This window comes from Coregonus clupeaformis, chromosome 10 (assembly GCF_020615455.1).
Source record: "Coregonus clupeaformis isolate EN_2021a chromosome 10, ASM2061545v1, whole genome shotgun sequence".
Taxonomy (NCBI): Eukaryota; Metazoa; Chordata; class Actinopteri; order Salmoniformes; family Salmonidae; genus Coregonus; species Coregonus clupeaformis.
The window spans coordinates 41,450,566-41,473,311 of NC_059201.1; the positions used below are offsets into that span (position 1 = coordinate 41,450,566).

A 22,746-nucleotide genomic window follows, 5' to 3' on the forward strand; every position below is an offset into this window, starting at 1 on the left:
GGAAGATAGCTAAATTACTGAAATGTAGCTAGCTAGCTCACTGGCCAGGCAGTAGCCACTAATCGTGGATGACCTATTCTTTGATATATTTGGGTTAACTTACTCATATCAAGCAACAGACCGTTTGTGGAAAGGTACAAATAACAATTAGTGGACTCATTTTATGACTGATCGCACGGTGAAACTTTAAATAGATTGATAGCTAGCTGGTGAAGCTTTCATTTATTCCCAATGAATTAAGCTGAAGCTAGGTTTCCCAAATCGTGCTTACTGCTCATGCCAGCGAGTAAGCAGACGGCTCTGCAGGGCATCTGTGTGATGTCACACACCAAGAAGTCTCAACCTATCTACCAGACGCAACTCATGAATATTAATAAAATCTGTAGGGGATTGGTTGAGCCTTCTTAGTTGCATGACATCACTCTCATTGTCCAATATGAAAAACAGATTGGATTTCAGTCTAAAGTAGCAGTGACGATGCTGGGGGTGTAAACTCTGTGGATTTGGAAACTAGAGTTACTCCTGAGTACATTTACATTACATTTAAGTAATTTAGCAGACGCTCTTATCCAGAGGGACTTACAAATTGGTGCATTCAATTTAGGATAGCCAGTGGGACAACCACCACTGGGGGAGGGGGGGGTGTAGAAGGAGTAGAATGGAGCGCTTTTACTGTGACATATTGTACAGAAATGTGTGTATGGTGCAATATGTATGTCCAATATAAAAAAACGTACTGCATTTTAGCTGATTTCCCACTCTTTAAGGGCTGGAAAATTTGCAGAGCTGATGCTGGGGGTGTAAACTCTGTGGATTTGGAAACTAAAGGTGCTCCTGAGTGGAATGGTCCCCCTTTTACTACGACACAATGTACAGGAAATTGTGTACAGTGCAATATGAATGACATAATATTGTCTTCAGTGCAATATGAATGGGCTAAATTACAATGGGATTTAAATGTGTTTTCTAAAGTTGATTATTATAATTATTATAATATAATTATTGTTATTATTACTATTATTATTAATAGTAAGATTATAAATCATGTTATGTCATTTGTATTACTGTTGTTACCATAATAACTATTTAGTAAGCATTACTCTTAAAGGTAGACTCAGTGATATGAAGTATGCAGAAAGTAAACAGCAGGGTGTCAATTTCCGCAACAACTAAGAGCGTTATAGCGTGATGCTCAACTTCTCTGCTGTTTTGGTGCCCTGGTTACCACGCTGTAACACCGTGAAGCGAACCCGTACACATGCGCAGATACTGTGTGTGACTGTGTGAGAGCGAGGTCTTGCATCTCGCTGATCTCGATGGCCACGTGAAAGAGCATCAAAACCGTAATGTATCATGGGTAAATTGTGACCGACTGACTGATCTTCATTGGCGGACTTTTATTTTGAAGGGAAATGGCCGAGGTCACGGCACGGCCTTACTCTTGCTAGGTCTTGCTTATTCTTTCAGGCGTCTCAGTAGTGGTTTATGTGGGGTGTCTGCTGCCCTCGGAAGTGAAAAATAGTAAGACAAACAACAAGGACAGCGTTAGCCAAGAACAAGATAAGAAAAAATGTATAATATCTGCATAAGGAGAAAGAACACACTCTCCTAATACAGGATAAGAATAGTTTGCATACACAATTCAATAACTCAATTTTCTTTGTACGACAAGAATTTCTGTTTGCCATATTTGGTCAATTTGAGGAGCAAAGCTACAGGGCTCGAGTTAGCCACTTCGAAAGGAAGGCTACATTGTATCATCTTGCCTTCCTTTACGGAAGAGAAGTGAGTTTCGCTGGCTGTCATCTTTCCCAATGTTATTTCAGTCAGTGTAAGCATTAAAATAGCTCATAATATTTTCAATAATCTGCGTTAAGATTATTTAAATTACATTAGCTACTGTAGCTAGTTAGCTAAACACGAGCAACTAATGTTGTTAGCTAGCTAGCTATTCGTCTCGAGACAGTTGGTCATTTTTTTCGCGACGTTGGCGACATAGCTCATTTGATAGAACCGAAGATTGCCCACATTATTCTCTGATATTCCGTCCCAGTCATTTATGGCTGAAGAAATTAATAAAATGTCCAGCTAGTGCAACTACTGACAACCAGATAGCTGAAGAGTTTGGTTTATCTTTTGAAAATGTCGGCGCTGTACAGCAGCTTGTTGAGTGGATATTGTGTTCATGCAGCGTGCTATACATGGTGGAGAATATTGATCAAGGCACACTACACTAGAAAACATAATTGATAATAACATGCCATTACTTTGACAATAACAATGATACATGCAGATACTCCATATCCCATTTAATGCCATTTCTTTGTGAGCTTTGCCTTAAGATTAGGCCCCTTGTTCTAGTGCAATGAAAGGGAAAGTGTTACGGCTAATGTTTAAACTTGCTTTATTTTCACAGGCAATAACCAGATACAAGATGAGGCCAGTCGGGCCCAAGGATTGTAACGATTTATCCTTGATCCAATGCCTGCAAAGTATCTGCATTGGATAGGCTACCGTGCACAATGGCGCCTGCCATTCCAGTATTATTCAGCCGTCCTTATCTGACTCTTCAGCCCTGCTGAGGTGTAGTGTCGGAGAAGGTGCGGTCAGTGAGAATGGGTCAAGGTCCCTACCTGCCGTGAGATTGGATACTTTTTTGGCACTTTAATCAAGAGACAGGGTGGAAGATGGAGAAAGAGGTGGCTGAGATGGAGGAAGAGACATGGACTGTAGAGGCAACTGTGGAGTGCCATGAAGAGCTGCTCTCAGGTGTTCCTCCCCTCTCGTCTTCCACCTCCATGCCTGACCAGTGGGAAGTCAGAGCAGATGAGGAGGAAACTCAACAACCAGTTCTCAAAGAGGACATGACAGACTATCTCAAAGCTACCCCTCAGGATATCCTGACTCCAGTCAATCAGGAGGACTCAGGAGAAGAAAAGGATTGTGGGATTGCAGAGGCCAAAGAGGATGAGGGGGCGGAGCATGTGGAGAGAGAAGGAAATGAGGAGACTGAGGGTGGAGATGAAGACAAGAGTGGAGGCAGAGGAGGAGGCCGAAACGAAGTCGGAAGGGAGCCTGGCATGAAGGGGGAGTCGGGCTGGAGGAGCTCGGGGGCTGGAGGGAGGAAAGGCCGGTCCCGGAACAGAGGAGGAGGGGTGGCAGCCTCCGAGCAGAATACCCAGGCTACATCATCATCCTCCTCCTCTTACCTTCCTAAAGGGTCCCTTTCGTCAGGCGGTGGGAGGCACAAGCAGGCCCGGAGGCGCAACCACCACCACCACCAGGGCCGGGGCCGGCGGCAGACAAGCACCCAACTTACCTTGGCCTTCAGGGAGCTGCTGTCGGAGTCGCTCAGCCCTTGGTGCATCTCCTGCATCCACATGGTGGTGGAGCTCATTGTCTCCGTGACCCACCGCTGCGGGGTGGCCGTAGAGGCCGCAGGGGTGGCCCTCTATGACCTCTGCTCACAGCTGCTCAACAAGGTCACAGACGTGCCAGGGATGAAGGCGGATGCCCGGCGCGTGCTGGAGAGGGTGAGTTGCGCTGGGACGGTCCTGGTGGATAAGAGCATCTGGTCGGTGGAGTGTGTCCTGCAGGCCTCCCTGACCTGCTTCGGCCTCCTCTGTGCCGTGGTGCTGCAGGGGTCACAGTGGGCCCGGTTCAAGCTGGTCCGGCTGGGCGGGGAGAGGGGACAGCGTTGGTGGACGGCCGTGCAGGACTCCAAGGTCTGGAGGAGGGTGGCCTCGCTGGTGGAAAGGGTCAGCGGCTGGTTCAGGAGGAGGAGAGGCACCACCACCCAGGTGCCCCCGTTCACCCCAGATTCTCCCGGTGGAGTAGGCAGGTACCAGCCTGGGCAGGAGCTGGAGAGACTGCTGGCTCTGGCTCAGGTCCCTGAAGAGGAGCTGGACCCTTTTACAGTGCTGGGGGTGGAGGCCCACGCAACTGAAGCTGAGCTAAAGAGGGCCTACAGACAGCTGGCTGTCCAGGTGAGTGTAAATGAGATGGGCATGACATCTTATGAGTACAGGTGAATTATAAAAATGAGTGGAACTCATCAACTGGAGAGTGTAGCGATTATAGTCAAATAATTTCAGCTTCGCCTGTCAGAACACAAGCCAAATCATTTTTGCACTTAGTTGTGCATGGCTGCATGCATCTTTTATTGTTTTATATCCACAATATAAAATGTAATCAGAAAATGAGTAGAAGTAGCCAACCTGTTGTCTCTTCCTTAGTTGCTCTCTCTCTTGCATGTTATCTGCTCTGCCCCTTACATCTGGCCATATTTCTATTTTCTTTCCTCACTCAGGTCCATCCAGACAAGAACAAGCATCCACGTGCTGGGGAGGCCTTTAAGGTGCTGAGGGCTGCTTGGGACATCGTCAGTAACCCAGAGACACGGAGGGAATACGAGCTGTGAGTAAAAGAAACACAAACTACTGGACCAGTATTTAAATCAAATGCAAGAAGCTATGATAAAATGACTACACCTTCAACAAAATATATCTGTTAGAACTCAGGCCTCTCACAATAGGAATTTCAGATGAAGAAGCATTACCTAACTGTGGTGCTTAGCATGGTATAGTCAATCTAAAGGCCTGTGGGATGTTTGGTTTAGTTCCTCAGTAACAGGATACATGGAGAGAATACGTGCTGTGAGTAGAAGGCACACAAACTGGACGATTACTTAATTCAAATGCAAGAAACAGTGATCGAATGACTGCACTGAAGGCCGATGGGATGTTTGGTGTAGTTGATATAGCGTTGACATTTGTTTGCCTGCTCCTCTCTCAGGAGGCGCATGGCGCAGACAGAACTCTCCAAGTCGATGAATGAGTTCCTCACCAAACTGCAGGATGACCTGAAGGAAGCTATGAACACCATGATGTGTACCAAGTGTGAGGGCAAACACAGGTACGTCACTCAGACTGAATTAATATCTGTAATATATGAATATCTATCAAAAATATAATACATTTACAACCAACACCCTGCAGACTTTTGTGAAAGTGAGGGATTGGAATAGTAATATAATTTACCTACACTGCAGTCTTGTCACTCCTACAGTATTTAGCTAAATGAATATGGTGACTACTCCAAATCACTCAAATTGTATTAATACATTTTGCTTCCTATAAAATCTTTGTTACAGACAAAAAACACAAGCACAGGCCAGGTTTAGTTTACATTGCTGGCTCCTCCATGATTCATCCCTGTGTGTGCAGGAGGTTTGAGATGGACCGGGAGCCTGCTGAGGCGCGGTTCTGTGCAGAGTGTAACAGACGCCACAGCGCCGAGGAGGGAGAACTGTGGGCCGAGTCCAGCCTGCTGGGCCTACGCATCACCTACTTCGCCTGCATGGACGGCAAGGTCTACGACATCACAGGTACTGGCTTGACTATGGCAGTGTTTGAGAGCATCAAAACTGCAATGCATTGTGGGTCAATTTTGACTGACTGCTCTACAAATAATAATGAGTAGTTATTTATGATGCAAGGTGATTTGTAGATCAGTAAGTCTGCAATCGCCAACTGCAATGCAGTCAATGTCGAACAAGCCAATTTCTTTGACAAGCCGTGTAATGACACCCACATGGATAGTTCGGCCCTCATCTATGCTAATGCCATACCCTTTTATGCATTGACTTAAATATGCACTATGCAGAAATCCCTCCGGCATTTCCTGGTTGCATAAATTCTAATAATATAGTATATAGTATAGTGTAGAGAATCATTGTACCATCTAAACTGTGAATGCATTTATGTGCCAGACCATGCCCACGTGAATGTTCATTGGTCAGTAGTGGCCATATTGTTTGAGATGCTAGACTGGAGAAACATAATTTGTGAGAACTTGGTCCACAGATGCCATGTATCAAGTTTTGTGCAGATTGGTCATTCGGTGCAATAACAGTAGCGTCTTAAGTGTGTCACAAAAAATAAAAATGGCGGGAAATCCATCATTAAGAGTCCTTGAGGCACATTTTTTCCTTGTGAGGAGAGGGACCTAAGTACCAAATTTCAGGAGTCTAGGACATACGGTGAAGGGCGTGACCTTTAAAAGTTTGCATTTTCAATCGCTTGTTATAGCGCCACTGTGTGGCCGTTTGGAATGGCATTGCATGAATGGGTGTGGCGCTTGGCCCTTTACCATCTTGCAATGTTGCACCCTCCTGGGCCTTACATCTCACAAGAATTGAAATTTTTTCACCAAATCGCCGGAAGGAGAATAATAATGAACGCCAACAAATACTATAGGTGTTTCACCCAGCTTCGCTGCTTGAACCCTTAACAAGCCAACTGACAGGCTCAAAAGCTCTACAACTAAATTCAATTCTAAGCTGCCAAATAATGTTAAGTTTCAAGTTTTTATTGTCACGTGCACAAGTACAGAGAAATGCCTTCCTTGCAAGCGTGTTCCCAACAATGCAGTAATAAAGACACCTAAATTCAGACTGACTATTTCTCCTCCTAACTGCTTTCTTCCCTATTGTCACATTTATTAATTTGTCACCTTCTCCGCCCTCACCTTTCAGAGTGGGCCGGCTGCCAGAGGATAGGAATCTCTCCAGACACACACCGCGTGCCCTACCACATCTCCTTCGGCTCCAAGAACAACAGTAGCTCCACGCAACGCCACAGGTTGGTCCCAGGGCAATGAGGGTTGCGTTCCAATAATCTCATCTTCCTCCTGAAGTGTGCACTTGTTAACTACTCCACACAAATGTAAAAGCATTGGATTGGTGTAGGCATGGGCTAGAGCAGTGGTCACCAACCTTTTCTGAGTCAAGATCACTTTCACAGTCAAAAAGCAAGCCGAGATCTACCGCTCAGATTAGTTTAAACATTAAAAAAAAATGTTTTACATTAACCTGTAAGGTTCTGAATAGCAATGTAAAAACCGACGGACAACTATTAAAGCTCAAACCAAGTTTATTCACCCACTGGGTCACACAGCTGCATGAGACAAAGACATGTTTCCACCAACACAGATATATATACAGTGGGGAGAACAAGTATTTGATACACTGCCGATTTGGCAGGTTTTCCTACTTACAAAGCATGTAGAGGTCTAATTTTTATCATAGGTACACTTCAACTGTGAGAGACGGAATCTAAAATCCAGAAACTCACATTGTATGATTTTTAAGTAATTAATTTGCATTTTATTGCATGACATAAGTATTTGATACATCAGAAAAGCAGAACTTAATATTTGGTACAGAAACCTTTGTTTGCAATTACAGAGATCATACGTTTCCTGTAGGTCTTGACCAGGTTTGCACACACTGCAGCATGGATTTTGGCCCACTTCTCCATACAGACCTTCTCCAGATCCTTCAGGTTTCGGGGCTGTTGCTGGGCAATACGGACTTTAAGCTCCCTCCAAAGATTTTCTATTGGGTTCAGGTCTGGAGACTGGCTAGGCCACTCCAGGACCTTGAGATGCTTCTTACGGAGCCACTCCTTAGTTGCCCTGGCTGTGTGTTTCGGGTCGTTATCATGCTGGAAGACCCAGCCACGACATCTTCAATGCTCTTACTGAGGGAAGGAGGTTGTTGGCCAAGATCTCGCGATACATGGCCCCATCCATCCTCCCCTCAATACGGTGCAGTCGTCCTGTCCCCTTTGCAGAAAAGTATCCCCAAAGAATGATGTTTCCACCTCCATGCTTCACGGTTGGGATGGTGTTCTTGGGGTTGTACTCATCCTTCTTCTTCCTCCAAACACGGCGAGTGGAGTTTAGACAAAAGCTCTATTTTTGTCTCATCAGACCACATGACCTTCTCCCATTCCTCCTCTGGATCATCCAGATGGTCATTGGCAAACTTCAGATGGGCCTGGACATGCGCTGGCTTGAGCAGGGGGACCTTGCGTGCGCTGCAGGATTTTAATCCATGACGGCGTAGTGTGTTACTAATGGTTTTCTTTGAGACTGTAGTCCCAGCTCTCTTCAGGTCATTGACCAGGTCCTGCCGTGTAGTTCTGGGCTGATCCCTCACCTTCCTCATGATCATTGATGCCCCACGAGGTGAGATCTTGCATGGAGCCCCAGACCGAGGGTGATTGACCATCATCTTGAACTTCTTCCATTTTCTAATAATTGCGCCAACAGTTGTTGCCTTCTCACCAAGCTGCTTGCCTATTGTCCTGTAGCCCATCCCAGCCTTGTGCAGGTCTACAATTTTATCCCTGATGTCCTTACACAGCTCTCTGGTCTTGGCCATTGTGGAGAGGTTGGAGTCTGTTTGATTGAGTGTGTGGACAGGTGTCTTTTATACAGGTAACGAGTTCAAACAGGTGCAGTTAATACAGGTAATGAGTGGAGAACAGGAGGGCTTCTTATAGAAAAACTAACAGGTCTGTGAGAGCCGGAATTCTTACTGGTTGGTAGGTGATCAAATACTTATGTCATGCAATAAAATGCAAATTAATTACTTTAAAATCATACAATGTGATTTTCTGGATTTTTGTTTTTGTTACCGTCTCTCACAGTTGAAGTGTACCTATGATAAAAATTACAGACGTCTACATGCTTTGTAAGTAGGAAAACCTGCAAAATTGGCAGTGTATCAAATACTTGTTCTCCCCACTGTATGGATATATATATATATACTCCAATTTAGGTGAACTCCTTTTCTCTCTAAACCTTACATATTTTATTGCTAGGCAGGAAGTTAAGTGATGTGAGCAATAAACTGTTCCTTCTCCCTTAACGTGACCTGACCTAACCTCAACCCGTATCAGCGATGGCAATCATGTGATTGCCTCTCCTCTACTCAATACATTCCAAAGCCCCCTGGCTCCTATCCAACCTTCATTGACCCCACCATATACATTCCTCCTACAGATAACCATGAACTTCTGGTGTCTAAATCAGACTATGGCACTCCTCATGTCTTTAGTATAACTGATGATTAACAATATTTAAAGTTTAGAAATCTGAACCCCTCAAACCTAATAAAAACAGTTATGTAGAAATGAGGTTTGTGCAGTAGGCCTAATACATTATCACAGCATATTGGCTGTATGCCTGGCCTGCCAATATTGCTATTCTCAGACCATATTATATTTCAAAACTCAAGCTTTGATAACAAAATAGATCAGTTGGTGTAGCACTAGCAAGGCACAGCTGAGCATAAATTGAAATAATTTGCTAATAATTAGCCATTTTAATTTACTGGACTGATGGTACCTGCATCTGATGGTCGTGCTTTCAAGACAACTGGGAACTCTGAAAAAAGGTCAAAGATACCCGAGTTTCCGAGTTGGATGACCGTTCAAAATGATTTTCCCAGTCGGATCTCGTTTTTCCAGAGTTCGCCGTTGTCTTGAACGCACTGAAGTCAGAAGTCAGAGATTTCCAAGTTCCCCGCTGTTTTGAACACGGCATTAGTCTCAGCAGAGGGAGGGAGAGAGCAGCAGAGGGTCCGCCTCTCACGGTCACTGCTCTCTCCTTCTTTTCCTCTGGTGAGACTTACCAGAGAGAGGGGACACAGTCTTCCTCCTGATGGCGAAACTTGACTCGCACCGCATCTGCCTCAGGCACAAATTAATGTTGTTCCTATGACCAGAGAAAGTGAAATACTCCTCGATATTAAAATAGACACGAGGAGCTGCTAATAATAATAAATACGCAGACACTTGACTACTCATTCATTGCAGCTGCAGCGCCAGTGGAAGTAGAGAGATGTGCGTTTTATGTTTTGTAATAGTGTTGAATAAAAAGTGTTGCCAGTGCTGAATAAAACTTTGACATGAACTCACTCATAAGAACAGCAGCTCTCTGGTCATGGTTTTAAAAGTTATGAAATCTCATGTAGGCTAGAATCAAACTTTGCTGTGGCACGGTGATTTGAGCTATCCGATTGGCCAGCACAGTAGGCTGACTCGATTTAGCCACAGATCTCCCGGTCTGCCGGGTAGGCAGTGTTTGTCTTTTCAGACAAATGAAATGGTTCAAAATAAGAACACTTTACCTACGGACCGGTTGGTGACCACTGGGCTAAAGGGAGTTTCCATATACCAGTCATTTCCTTTCAAATCCATTAAGGGAAGTGAACAAGTGCATGCTTCAGGAGAAAGGAGAGATTATTGGGACACAACCGAGGTGTTATGTGATCGACCGCTCTAAATGAGCACAGAGGCCTAAATTAGTTTGTTCTCTGAAATGTCTACGTTGTGGTCAGTGCAGGTGCTTGTGCAACTATCCCATTGTGACTTGCATCAGGGTTATATATAGTCTAGATGAAAATATAATTAATGTAATAGAATGAAAGGCCACCCAAGGCTCTGATGAAGCATGTTTGTCCCGTGAATAAAACTCAGATCTACGTAGACAGTGAGTGCTCCTTTTTCTTTATTTTCCTGGAGTCACCTGTTGAAGTGTCCTGAGGTAAGGAATGTTTTTAGAATTAATGTAACTCTCTTCCCATGCTCTCCAGGACACCTCCAGGCCCAGAGCACCCTCCTCCAGGCCCGACCAACCCCGCTGACCTGCAGGACTTCTTCAACCGTATCTTCCAAGGGGGACCTCCCCCCGACATGGCTGCCAACGGAGGTTTCTTCCCCTCAGGACCGCCCCCCCACCAACCCTCTGGTGCTGGACCGGGACCTAGTGGACCTTTCTCCCCTCCTCCACCACAGACTGGCTTCTTCATGCCTCCTGGAGGGCCCCGGCCGGAGCCCAGTGAGACGTGGGCCGAGAGCGGAGGCAAGCCTCCTCCCCGCAGGAGGAAGAAGGTCCGCAAGCCCTTCCAGAGGTGAGAGCGGCCATTGTTGTGACACGTCATCGTAGCAACACGGGGACACTCAACACACGGCGATGTCTGTCTCTCTTGCTTGTCTGTCGACGAGCCTGGACCTCCCCCTACTGCACGTAAGTTGAAGGATCAGTCAAACTCAGGAAGATTCACACGGGTCAGGGGCTGCCACATGTATCAAAGACTGACAATACAAAGGCCATGAGCCAGAGGTTAGAGACTGGACCATGTAGAAGAAGAAGGAACTAACTCAGAGTTTAAGTATATTTGGGGTTAGGAGGTGGCAGTCTTTTTGCCTCTCCCCCTCTCATTTCATGTTTTCTTGTTTTCGTTTACTTTCGTGATACAGCTGTAGCCATGCCACTGAAATCACAAGCCTATTGCTAACAATGCAAACACATTTCCTTAGGTCTTACTTTCCTGCACAATCCTGCATCGCACAATTGCATCATTACATGCCATTGGACTCTTATGTTCTTGACACTTTTGTAATAAATAAAAAAAATGGTCATCTAATCTTGCTTCAGGTCTCGGCGCAGACTGTGAAAGTGTGTGTGTTAGTGTAAGAGGAGACAGGGCTGGAAGAAGCCAATCCGAATTTATGAATTGCTGGATCGAACGGCTCAAGCTAAATCCTGGGAGAAGACTGTCTCCAGAGAGAGGGCTGCTCTGCCCGTTACTGCTTTGACACACCCATCCTTCTGCCCGTTGCCTTCTTTGATCAATTGTTATCAGGTTAGATTATCATTTGAGCAACTGCCTTTCTGCCATTTGTATTACTTTTTATTGAAGTTAGAGTGAAAGTTTGCATAGTTGTGACATTTGTCACTAATGGAAAGTAAGTTGGTGAGTGAAAGTTGTCTCCCTGCCAAACGTAGATAGCAACTCTGTCTAGCTACAGTGAATACTTTAATCTTAATCTGTCTCTCAACAAATTGAATCCCACGTAGAAGCACTATGATGAGGCGTCAGACTTAAGCAGGTTCACATAAAAATCAAGATGGTTATATTGTGAGAGTCAAGGACCTAGGCTATTTACTGCTTTCAGCCCCTAATTATTGGTATTATTGTCTGGAAGGCATCCTATGGCTCAAGAAAAAGCAAGTTTCAGCTCCTAATTCCATTTTGGCACACTTTTAAGATTGGAGGTGTCTAAGCTTCCATTGAGAACACAATGACTGTGCAGTGTAAAATATTAGTTATCAGAGGCTACTCTTTGACAGTTACTTTCCAACAGTTTAAAGGTTGATTGAAAGACAGGGGAGCTGAATGTCAAAACTAACAGTCCTATTACCAACACATTTTATTTCAAAGAAAGCTACCACTGCCTTCGCTTTCACCCCTTGCTCAGACAGTATACTCCAGATTGAAGAGGGATAGAACGAACAGGATTCAGATCTCTAACAATCTGTCTCTACTCATTATGGCAAATCATTGTGTTTTTCCTGTGGAGATACAATATTGGAAATAAATGTGTTAAAAGTTGATTATCTAATTCCTCTTAAATGTGAAGAGGTCTAGGGCCACATGGATCAAGCGTCTCAGAGTAGGCGTGCTGATCAAGGATCAGGCCTGTCCATGAAAAGGCTCAACTGATCCTAGATCAGTGCTCCTACTCTGAGATGCTTAATGAATATGTGCCCTGGTATCGGTTCCATTAGCCTCTTGTTGGTTGTACCTTTGATTTGTGTCATTCTGTGGATGTTGGGAGATGGGTTGTAGCCTTGATTAAGTGGTACCCAGGGTCCCTTGTTGCACATGTTTATTTGCTCTCCTTGAAGTGAAAAAAGTTTTCAATGCAATTGTCCACTTAAATGGAGGTATTATAGAGGTTTAATTTAATCTCAGTTTTAGGCTGTATTGTTAGCGCTGTCAATTATGTTTTAGATACCCTAGTTGACTTGAGAATGTATGGCTTAAGTAGCAGCCTATAACAGCAAGTCAACTAACGGCACCCAGTGTGGAAGAAGACCCAACATCCCAGAATAATTTGTTTTTTTCCCCATGGTATTTTTAAACAGTATATGCAAAAACAAATATTGCAAAAAATCTGACAATCGGGGTTAAATGTGCGTGACACTTTCATTTTTTAAATGTTTTTGGGGTAGGAAAGTGTGAGTTTGCTGGCAAGAGTTTATTGAAATTGTGAAACATCACTGTTCAGTTGATTTAGCTTTTCTCTGGATTTCATAGTAAAGTTGATTTCCTACAGACTGATGAATGCACTTTCATTGTTTGTTTTGTGAGTTATGTGGAATGAATTCTGTCTTCAAGTTACAACTCACAAGACAGGAGAATGCTGTGTAATTCCAATGGTGCAGAAACCAGGGGTCCTGCTGATGGCACTTCTGGAGCACGCTCATGAAATGGCTCAACACATTCATTTTGAATTTACAGTAGAGCCCACCCATCACAACTTGCTGGTCCTTTAGGATGCTATCTGTTTTTCTGATGGAAGACCATAGAGACAGCCAGGGCAACATTTAGGGCTGGATTCAATCCATATTGCCGAAGTTCAGCGCTATAGCACGCTTCAAATGTAAAGGTTATTACTGATTGAGCCGACATATGCAGCGTTTACCGTGAATGCAGTCTCCGCTAATGCGGGAACATTCCCTTTAAAATGTCAATCGGCTACAACGTGGAACTTCAGCGCTATGGTTTGAATCCAGCTCTTAATAATGACTACACCTTTGGACAGCATTCCAATAGATTCCGGGGTGTGTCAATGAAGTGGTGCAGGTGATAGTGGAGAATAATCTAAATTAATCTCCTCCACACCCTTGGTACAGGTTGACTTCTATTGAACAAACACCTTGTGAACCTCATGACCTGGTTTACCTGTTTTCTACATTAGCTCCAGAAAGCCACTTGATGACCTGGCATGGCTACGTGACAGTTCTTCCCCATTCCTTCAAAGGGGTTTAATCCTTCATTTACAGTAAACCAAAAATTAAACGGGCGAGTGTTCATTGCCGCACCTCATGTCTTTTTCCTCCTCTGACCTTTACTTATCTTAAGTCATACAGCTAGAGCTATGGAAACAGTGTAGAACGCACCTCTCTTCCATAAAAGGCCTTTTCTGGGCCTCTGCAGATTCCCAGAGACCGGCTTATTTGACTCTTCTCCACTATCGCCTCTCACACCATGTGCTTCTGTCAAAAGGGAGACACTTGGGATATTTACTAAACGTCTCCCTGTCTCACTACTTCACAACTTCAACTGGGTCATCAAGAGATCCTTAACCAATTAAAAGCAGGGTTATTTCCATTAGCCACATTTTTGTATGACAAAAAGCATGTTGTTTCATCTGTGCAGTGTGTGCTACTGTTTCATGAACCATGCCTGTTCCCGTTCTTACCTGTATCTTTCAATTCTCATTATCTTGCTTTGGAATATAAGTGGGATACTTAAAAAACAGCACTCAGGTCTTTCCTGAAGTTAGTTTTGATTTGCCACCAACACACTTCTTGACAATGAGAGAACTAGTAACTGTAAAGAGACGTTCCATTTAGGTGCAGCTTAATCTTTTACAAAACACCTTTAAACATAACAACTATTGTAGTTATAGTTTAATAACATGTTTACATTCCTTCATATTTACATTTGCAAATACATAGCTGTTAAAACATTACTTGGTCAGCATAGTCGATAGAAAAACACCACACCCCTCCAAAAATAGAATATTAAGCAGCACGACCCTATAAGCAACGATACTTCTACTTGTGCCCTTCACTATCATCTCCTCTTCCTTTAAAACTTGCCCTTCAGTTCCCCAATAACCCTATGGAGCATTTGACAGTCGAGATAGGCCACCAGGCCCCCCTGGTTGGCCCAGTGGTCCACCCCAGAGCTCTCTGTGTGGGGTTGGTGGTAGGTCAGTTCCCCCTGGTCCTGGTGCCCCCCCTCACAGTGGCTGGAGCCAGAGGAGCGGAGGCACTCTTTAAGGTCCACCATCCCCCCACCCAGTGCACGGAGCAGGGCATGGGGGCCGCAGGAGTCCCACTTGAAGGTGCTACTCTCTGAGAGGACGTAGACGTCAGCCAGGCCCAGGATCACACACAGGATCTTGTATCCGGCCCCCGAGGCGTACATCAGCCTGTCAGGCCCACACAGAGGGGCCAAAGCCTCTTTCACTGCCTGCTTCTCACTGGAGCTCATCACCACTGAGAGCCCTGGTCCTCCCGCTGCTGTCGTCTCTACAGGTCTATCTTTAGGTCTGAGCACCGAGCAGGCTTTGACGGTCCCACACGACACACCCCAGAAATGCTTCCCCTTCCAGCTGCAACAAATACGCACATCACACAAACGTCATTGACTAAGGCAGCTTTGTTGGTGAGAACTGAGCATTATTGAGTATGTTATTTCTGTGTCAGACAGGTTTAATTCTAATTCAATTGAAAATAAAAACTTTACAATACTTAAATTGGTAACAATTAGTTATTTGAATCGACTGAACTGAAATGGCATTGACCATAACCCAGGGGCCTAATTTATAACCGTTGAGTAAATTTCACACTAAATATCTGCGTGTGCGTAAGTAAAAAAAGATTGAGATTTATAAACTTGCGGCATGCCATACTTGCACATATTTCCCATTATAAATCAAAAGCGTCTGCTAAATGGCATATTATTATTATTATATTATAAATCAGACCTGTCGTAAACTGTGCACATCGTGAACAAGCATAATTCCGCCTGGAAAACACCCATCATTTACCTTTTTATGGTGACAATAACACCCTTATTTGCTGTTTGATTTTGAACTTTTGGAATTAGGCCACAGCATTTTCTAAAAGATAGAGCCATGGCAAATTAGATCAAATGTTCTCAGAGGTGTTGTCACAAAAAAAATTCTGTGACTCTAGACCTCTTCCCCCCAACCTAAATATGATGCATTTCCCGCGAATTCTGAAACATTGTCTATGCCCACTTAAGACATTTGAAATGACATGGTGAACTGTGCCCACTTAAGACATTTGAAATGACATGGTGAACTGTGCCCACTTAAGACATTTGAAATGACATGGTGAACTGTGCCCACTTAAGACATTTGGAATGACATGGTGTACTGTGCCCACTTAAGACATTTGAAATGACATGGTGAACTGTGCCCACTTAAGACATTTGAAATGACATGGTGAACTGTGCCCACTTAAGACATTTGAAATGACATGGTGAACTGTGCCCACTTAAGACATTTGAAATGACATGGTGAACTGTGCCCACTTAAGACATTTGAAATGACATGGTGAACTGTGCCCACTTAAGACATTTGAAATGACATGGTGAACTGTGCCCACTTAAGACATTTGAAATGACATGGTGAACTGTGCCCACTTAAGACATTTGAAATGACATGGTGAACTGTGCCCACTTAAGACATTTGAAATGACATGGTGAACTGTCAATCCTACTGTTACGTTCTAATTTTAACCGCGCTCCGGATCGGATCATATAGAGCAAAACACTTGAAATAGCTTATTTATTTACTACTGTGAAGTAGGTCCAATTAAATGAAAGAACTAATTGTATGCTAATTTGTTGAATACGCTACTTTGGGAGTTTGAAACCATCAGTCAGAAAAGGTGAGGAATTTATGATGATCATGGAAATAAAATAATCAGGAAATAGATTCCTATTACTATATATTTTTTAGATTGCAAAGATAAAATAAATAGATTTTCGCTCCTCACTAACGGCAAATGATTGCATATTGTTGTTATATTTTCCTGTTTTGGTTTTTTTTATGAATAAGCGAGTCATCATATCCCCCATTTCCACAAAATACTACTTGCTTGCAATGCAATACTTCAACCACCAGAAATTGTGCACACTCATGGTCTAAAGTTTGCAGGAAATTAAGCACATTCTCACGTCAAGTAACATTTTTATAAATACCAACTTTTGCGTGAAAACTGGCGACTGCACGTTTTGGGGTATATTTTGTACGTACGCAGCATTTATAAATGAGGCCCCTGGTGTCAACACTGATTTGCTGTTCTGGTTCTATAGCAGGGGTCTCCAACCTTTTCTAGCATGAGACCTACCTTTTTTTTTTTTTTTTTTAGATGTGAGCTACAAAAATGTTTTATGCTTTCAAATAGGCACATAATTTTCTCTACCATGCAACTCATCCCCGGATCGTTGATGTTGATGTACAAGAGTTGTGTTTTCTGTCAATATACTGTACCTGGTAAAATAATGGTTGATAAACAGTATTTGGCATGACAGGCTCCATCAAATTAAATTCTGTTTTCTCTGTTTTATTTTTCCTGGTTTGGGACACTTAATATTACAATTATTCATAGAGCATCAACGAAAATGGATGTCCATGTCAATGCTTAAATCACATCAGAAGACAATTTCAAAAAAACTTTTTTTTTGTGTAATTCCCCATTAATTGCACATCTGGCAAGAGAGGAATGTGTCGATTTAGCAATGTTTCTGCTGTTAGGCCTACTGTCATGGCGGAGTTTATAAAACAATGGCCACCCAATTGATACAAACAAGTATGATTTATAGTTGTCAGATAAGCCTACTTTGCAGTTAACATTTCATTGAGAAGGTTTTTGGGGAAAGTCTTCTGTCTACCCACAAGACGGTCATTATTAGCATAGCTAACTGGCTATATACGGAGTGATTGACAAACATGCACACCAAACAGACAGACAGGGCCATATTGCTGGAAATTAATTGACAGATATTGTGTTACGTTTGGCTTTTTAAGCTAATAGTGGCTAACCAGGGGTGGGATAATGTCAATGTGGCTTTGATTGGATAGTAGCCGGGAGTTTTATGTTTATGACATTTTGCGATGGAAAAATGCATGTACTTTCAGAATTGATTGGCTGTGAGCTACTGGTAGCAAGTGATCTACCTGTTGGAGACCCCTGTTCTAGAGTCTCACCCTGTTGGGTCTTTGTGGTTGAAGGGCTGATTGATGACCCCCATGACGGGTTCCCCAGTTGCGCGGAGGTAAACCCCGATCAGAACCAGGGCACACTGCAGACCTGACGGACAGAGACGCCCCTCCTCCGCCGACTCCTCACGACCCTCAATGTATTGGCTGGTGGCATCTGAAGGACAACCAAACCGATAGGAACAACATACAGTGCCTTCGGAAAGTATTCAGACCCCTTGACTTTTTCCACATTTTGTTACGTTACAGCCTTATTCTAAAATGGTTAAATAAAAACATTTCCTCAGCAATCTACTCCCAATACTCCATAATGACAAAGCGAAAACAGGTTCTTAGAAATGTTTGCTAATAAAATTAAAATTGAAAACAGAAATACCTTATTTACATAAGTATTCAGGGCCTTTGCTATGAGACTCGAAATTGAGCTCTGGTGCATCCTGTTTCCATGGATCATCCTTGAGATGTTTCTACAACTTGATTGGAGTCCACCTGCGGTAAAATCAATTCATTCGACATGATTTGGAAAGGCACACACCTGTCTATATAAGGTCCCACAGTTGACAGTTCATGTCAGAGAAAAAACCAAGCCATGAGGTCGAAGGAATTGTCCGTAGAGCTCAGAGATAGGATTGTGTCGAGGCACAGATCTGGGGAAGGGTACCAAAAAATGTCTGCAGCATTGAAGGTCCCCAAGAACACAGTGGCCTCCATCATTCTTAAATGGAAGAAGTTTGGAACCACCAAGACTCTTCCTAGAGCTGGCCACCTGGCCAAATTGAGCAATCAGGGGAGAAGGCCCTTGGTCAGGGAGGTGACCAAGAACCCGATGGTCACTCTGACAGAGCTCTAGAGTTCCTCTGTGGAGATGGGAGAAACTTCCAGAAGGACAACCATCTTCTCTGCAGCACTCCAACAATCAGGCCTTTATGGTAGAGTGGCCAGACAGAAGCCACTCCTCAGTAAAAGGCACATGACAGCCCGCTTGGAGTTTGCCAAAAGGCACCTAAAGGACTCTCAGACCATGAGAAACAAGATTCTCTGGTCTGATGAAACCAAGATTGAACTCTTTAGCCTGAATGCCAAGTGTCACGTCTGGTGGAAACCTGGCACCATCCCTACGGTGAAGTATGGTGGTGGCAGCATCATGCTGTGGGGATGTTTTTCAGCGGCAGGGACTGGGAGACTAGTCAGGATCGAGGCAAAGATGAACTGAGCAAAGTACAGAGAGATCCTTGATGAAAACCTGCTCCAGAGTGCTCAGAACCTCAGACTGGGGCGAAGGTTCACCTTCCAACAGGACAATGACCCTAAGCACACAGCCAAGGCAATGCAGGAGTGGCTTCAGGACAAGTCTCTGAATGTCCTTGAGTGGCCTAGCCAGAGCCCGGACTTGAACCCGATCGAACATCTCTGGAGAGACCTGAAAATAGCTGTGCAGCAACGCTCCCCATCCAACCTGACAGAGCTTGAGAGGATCTGCAGAGAAGAATGGAAGAAACTCCCCAAATACAGGTGTGCCAAGCTTGTAGTGTCATTCCCAAGAAGACTCTAGGCTATAATCGCTGCCAAAGGTGCTTAAACAAAGTACTGAGTAAAGGGTCTAAATACTTATGTAAATGTGATATTTCAGTTTTTATTTTTAATAAATTAGCAAAAATGTATAAAACCTGTTTTTGCTTTGTCATTATGGGGTATTGTGTGTAGATTGATAAGGGGAAAAAAACAATTTAATCAATTTTAGAATAAGGCTGTAACCTAACAAAATATGGAAAAAGTCAAGGGGTCTGAATACTTTCCGAAGGCACTACGTATAATAATATGTGCCTTGCTTATAATTATAACAGTGTTAAAGGACAAGGAAAAATCTCTCCCTTGGCGTTGGTGTAGTAATTACACAATACACCATACATTACAATTGGATCTGCTCAGTGCTTACACATCCCTTCTAAACATTATCCATAATATCCATTCACGTATATATCTACGGAGATACAACAAATCTTGTTTTTAAATAGTGCCTCTAGGTCAGGTGTTACCGATGGGGTCGATCCAGATGCCCAGGTCAGAGGGGCTGAGGGGTATGTGGAGGTCGTCTGTCCCTGTGTCTGCGAGTGTGAGCTCAGCGTCCTGGTGGATGGCACTCGCCAGGAGTGTCGCCGCCGTCTGGTCCCCGTCCAGCACCGTGGCCAGCAGCGCTGCTGTCTCCTTCTCCATCCCACACACTGTGACTATCACACTCTCCCCTGGGACGCACGCATGAATACACACACAGTCAACAGGTCCAGTGTTATTAAAAAGTAGATGTCATTGTATATGTTGCTCTTATACCCATGTTATGACACTGTTATTAGTCATGTACCAGCATTGTATTAACATGTTGTTACATAGTAATAGTACTAAGTGTTACTGAACTGTGGGTGTTGTTATTACTAACCTAGTCCATTCTCAAACTTGTTAGACTCCTCTCCTTGTATATGGTCAATCATTTCAGGAAACTAAGGTTAAACAGGATAAAACAAGTAGGGGGTTAAGATTGTCAAAAATATTTTATCATACCAGAGAGCGATATGCCACAAATCCTCCAGAGGCTTGCCTAAAAATATTTCAAACATGAAACAATCCTCATCATGATAACATGAGAAGTGTTTTGGTTCTTGTACCTGAGCTCCAACATCATGGCGGATCATCTCTTGGATTACCACATCAGCCAGGGTCTTGAAGTCTTGGACAAACTTCTTGTTCTTGTCCACCCCAGTCTTCTCCTGGACCAGCAACTGGAAAAGAGGGGCTTCTTTCCTGCACACGCGGGCCACGTTGGCCGCCTTCTCTGCCACACGCAGCAGCAGCTTCAGCAGATCAGCCATACTTGACACCTGACCTGAGAGATAGAAAGAGACAGAGAGAGAGATGGTCAACACCTTTAATACCTGTGTAGGCTAGCGGGGCCTTAGATAGTACCTTAGATATGGAGTCAGAGAGTTTCTGGTGGTTTGTTTCTCCCAACAAATTGTGCTGTGCGTGGCTAACCTAAGGGGTTACAAAATGTTATTGTGACCATCCAGATAAAAGAGACATTGTTTAGCCACAGCCTAGTGGGCCATAGCTTCTCTCAATGGGGAAAGGATCTTGAAGACGTCAAAGACTAACTCTGTAGAGGTTGTAAAGAAGCAATTGACTGAATTACCTGGGGAGGTATGCTCTGATATTTATAGTTCATGAATGTGTGTGTGTGTGTGTGTATGTGTGTGTGGCCTGCCTCTGGGTGCATGCCTAATTATAGCCTCTGAAATAATGAAACTAGGACATCTCTACGTAAGTGAGAGCAAAGGAAAAGAATGACCCCCATTTAATAGCCTGCATGCACTCTCTATCCATATGCAAACTGCAAAGAAGTCCAGTAGCCTAAAACTGATCTTTCTGGTTCCTCCTTATTGTCAAAGTGAAATGTATGGCATCTGGGCAGGTTGAGCCAGCTGTGTGGTTGCCCCATTGGACACGTGATATTTTAAAAAAAACTGAATACAGCCAAAGTTTTACTCTGGTTATAGTCCTGCAAACACTTTTTTTTTAAGACAAAATATTAACATTTGAATATGATATTGTCATTCTATAAGAGTTAAATTGATTACAGTCTTCTTCAAATATGAGAGTTCACTGTCAAGAATAGGCTACTGACACAGGGAAAACAATATTTTAATGCCACTTGAATACCGAAGTGACTTTTTCGTAGCAGGTTAGGAGAACTTGCAGCAGGTTAGGAAATTAACATAGCAGGTTAGGAGACTGAGGTTAAGGTTAGGAAAAGAGTTAGGGGAAATGCTTTCCTAACCTGCTACGTAAATCACTTTTTATCGAAGTGGCGTGAAAGGAGTGTGTCTCATTGATACAGAGAACAGTCTCACAGAACAGGAAAGCAAGCACGACCAGGCATATAAATACTAATTCTTTTAAATTCAAATATTGCGGTCAATCCATCCAGAATATGGGCTACTCTACGTACGCATATTTCACGCACTGTAGTTAATTACGGTAGTGAAAAAAACCTTGCCCACTCGCCACTTGAGTAGGCCATTTGAGCAACATGGATCTAGAAATGAAGACAACGTGTTTATATAAACAAGCTATCAACAGTGAATGCTACCTTATATAAAAACATTGTAACTTATTTTACTCTTACCGGGAAAGGTTCCGGCTGATTCGTATTAGGGTGTTTTCTCGTCTAGCGCCCTTCAAAGCTGACCTGTCACGATCCAATCTGCTTAATGTTTCCTGTGTCAATGCAGGCTGAGGATGTTTCGGAATGGGCGTGATGCGTGTATGCTAGTCTACAGTCCGCTACAATAAAACAAATAGCCTACGGGCGACAATTCAATTTCGGCGATCTCAATTCCCTACTTCAGGGACGTAGTTTCCTGTTCTTGTTTGATTACGTCGCTGCAGATGTTTTCGCGTATCGGAAGGGCGGACGGAGGTGATTTTCCACTGAGCTCGCGAAGGCTTTTCCAGCGCAGCGGACGTGGGCGGAGGTTACAATAATGTAGTACTGTAGCCTGCCACCCTACCAGTGTGTAGAGTTGTATGCTGCCTGCTGCAATGTGTCGACACCTACTACATTAGGTTAGCTACAATGTAACAACTTCAACTGCACCAGTTCTAGACCTAGACCATACGCCCTATTAAGTAGGCCTATTAATTTCTAATTAAAAACGATTCTACATCCCTCAATACATGTATCTTTACATAGAAAGGTAAAGGGAGAAGACAGCTATGCAACACAGCATTGAAAGTGTTGAATAAAATCCTATTCTCCCCATCAGCACATCAACTCTATATACTCAATCCAAGGCAGAGGTGACCTAAACAAATATAATCCTATGTGCATTTGTCATTTGATATGAACACAACAGTAAGAGAATCCCAGTAAGTAACACAATTGAAGAGGAAATAGTTTTAGTGGTGCCCTACTGCCTCTCTATTACCACCAGAAGCATCCATTATCATGCTGCAAACATCAACCATTACTGTAGTAGGCCTGTGTGGAGACTGGAGTCCCAAATAGCAA

At 43.6% G+C, this 22,746-nt stretch overlaps 2 protein-coding genes across 4 annotated transcripts; one reads left to right on the top strand and one right to left on the bottom strand.

The window, feature by feature from the left end:
* The first annotated feature begins 1,458 nt into the window (after nt 1-1,458).
* Nucleotides 1,459-13,747, top strand: LOC121575118 (dnaJ homolog subfamily C member 14). 3 transcript variants are annotated; one of them, XM_041887991.1, is made up of 7 exons: nt 1,459-1,521; nt 2,417-3,986; nt 4,310-4,416; nt 4,795-4,914; nt 5,226-5,386; nt 6,536-6,641; nt 10,445-13,747. In XM_041887991.1, the coding sequence occupies exons 2-7, from the start codon at nt 2,688-2,690 to the stop codon at nt 10,764-10,766; spliced, it is 2,115 nt and encodes a 704-aa protein (XP_041743925.1). In that variant the 5' UTR covers nt 1,459-1,521; nt 2,417-2,687; the 3' UTR covers nt 10,767-13,747. The 3 variants fall into 3 exon arrangements, with proteins under 3 accessions (XP_041743925.1, XP_041743924.1, XP_041743923.1); XM_041887990.1 differs by having other exon boundaries at nt 1,489-1,572; XM_041887989.2 differs by having other exon boundaries at nt 1,498-1,785.
* Nucleotides 13,748-14,319: 572 nt separating this feature from the next.
* On the bottom strand, nt 14,320-22,213 carry LOC121575119 (inositol polyphosphate 1-phosphatase). The gene is made up of 6 exons (XM_041887992.1): nt 21,862-22,213; nt 20,345-20,562; nt 20,119-20,179; nt 19,721-19,927; nt 17,673-17,841; nt 14,320-15,044 (listed from the first exon to the last, which is right to left on the bottom strand). Exons 2-6 carry the CDS (start codon nt 20,546-20,548, stop codon nt 14,516-14,518), a joined length of 1,170 nt encoding a protein of 389 aa, XP_041743926.1. The 5' UTR covers nt 20,549-20,562; nt 21,862-22,213; the 3' UTR covers nt 14,320-14,515.
* Nucleotides 22,214-22,746: the final 533 nt, after the last annotated feature.

Bases quoted from the DNA above. Each gene is read 5' to 3' on its own strand.
- LOC121575118 (XM_041887991.1), top strand. From the start codon at position 2,688: ATGGAGAAAGAGGTGGCTGAGATGGAGGAAGAGACATGGACTGTAGAG. The intron at 4,915-5,225 runs GTACGTCACTCA...CTGTGTGTGCAG, and splicing joins AAGTGTGAGGGCAAACACAG to GAGGTTTGAGATGGACCGGG. The intron at 5,387-6,535 runs GTACTGGCTTGA...CTCACCTTTCAG, and splicing joins CAAGGTCTACGACATCACAG to AGTGGGCCGGCTGCCAGAGG.
- LOC121575119 (XM_041887992.1), bottom strand. From the start codon at position 20,548: ATGGCTGATCTGCTGAAGCTGCTGCTGCGTGTGGCAGAGAAGGCGGCC. The intron at 19,928-20,118 runs GTTAGTAATAAC...CGTGCGTCCCAG, and splicing joins CAAGTTTGAGAATGGACTAG to GGGAGAGTGTGATAGTCACA. The intron at 15,045-17,672 runs GTGAGACTCTAG...TATTTGTTGCAG, and splicing joins AACCACAAAGACCCAACAGG to CTGGAAGGGGAAGCATTTCT.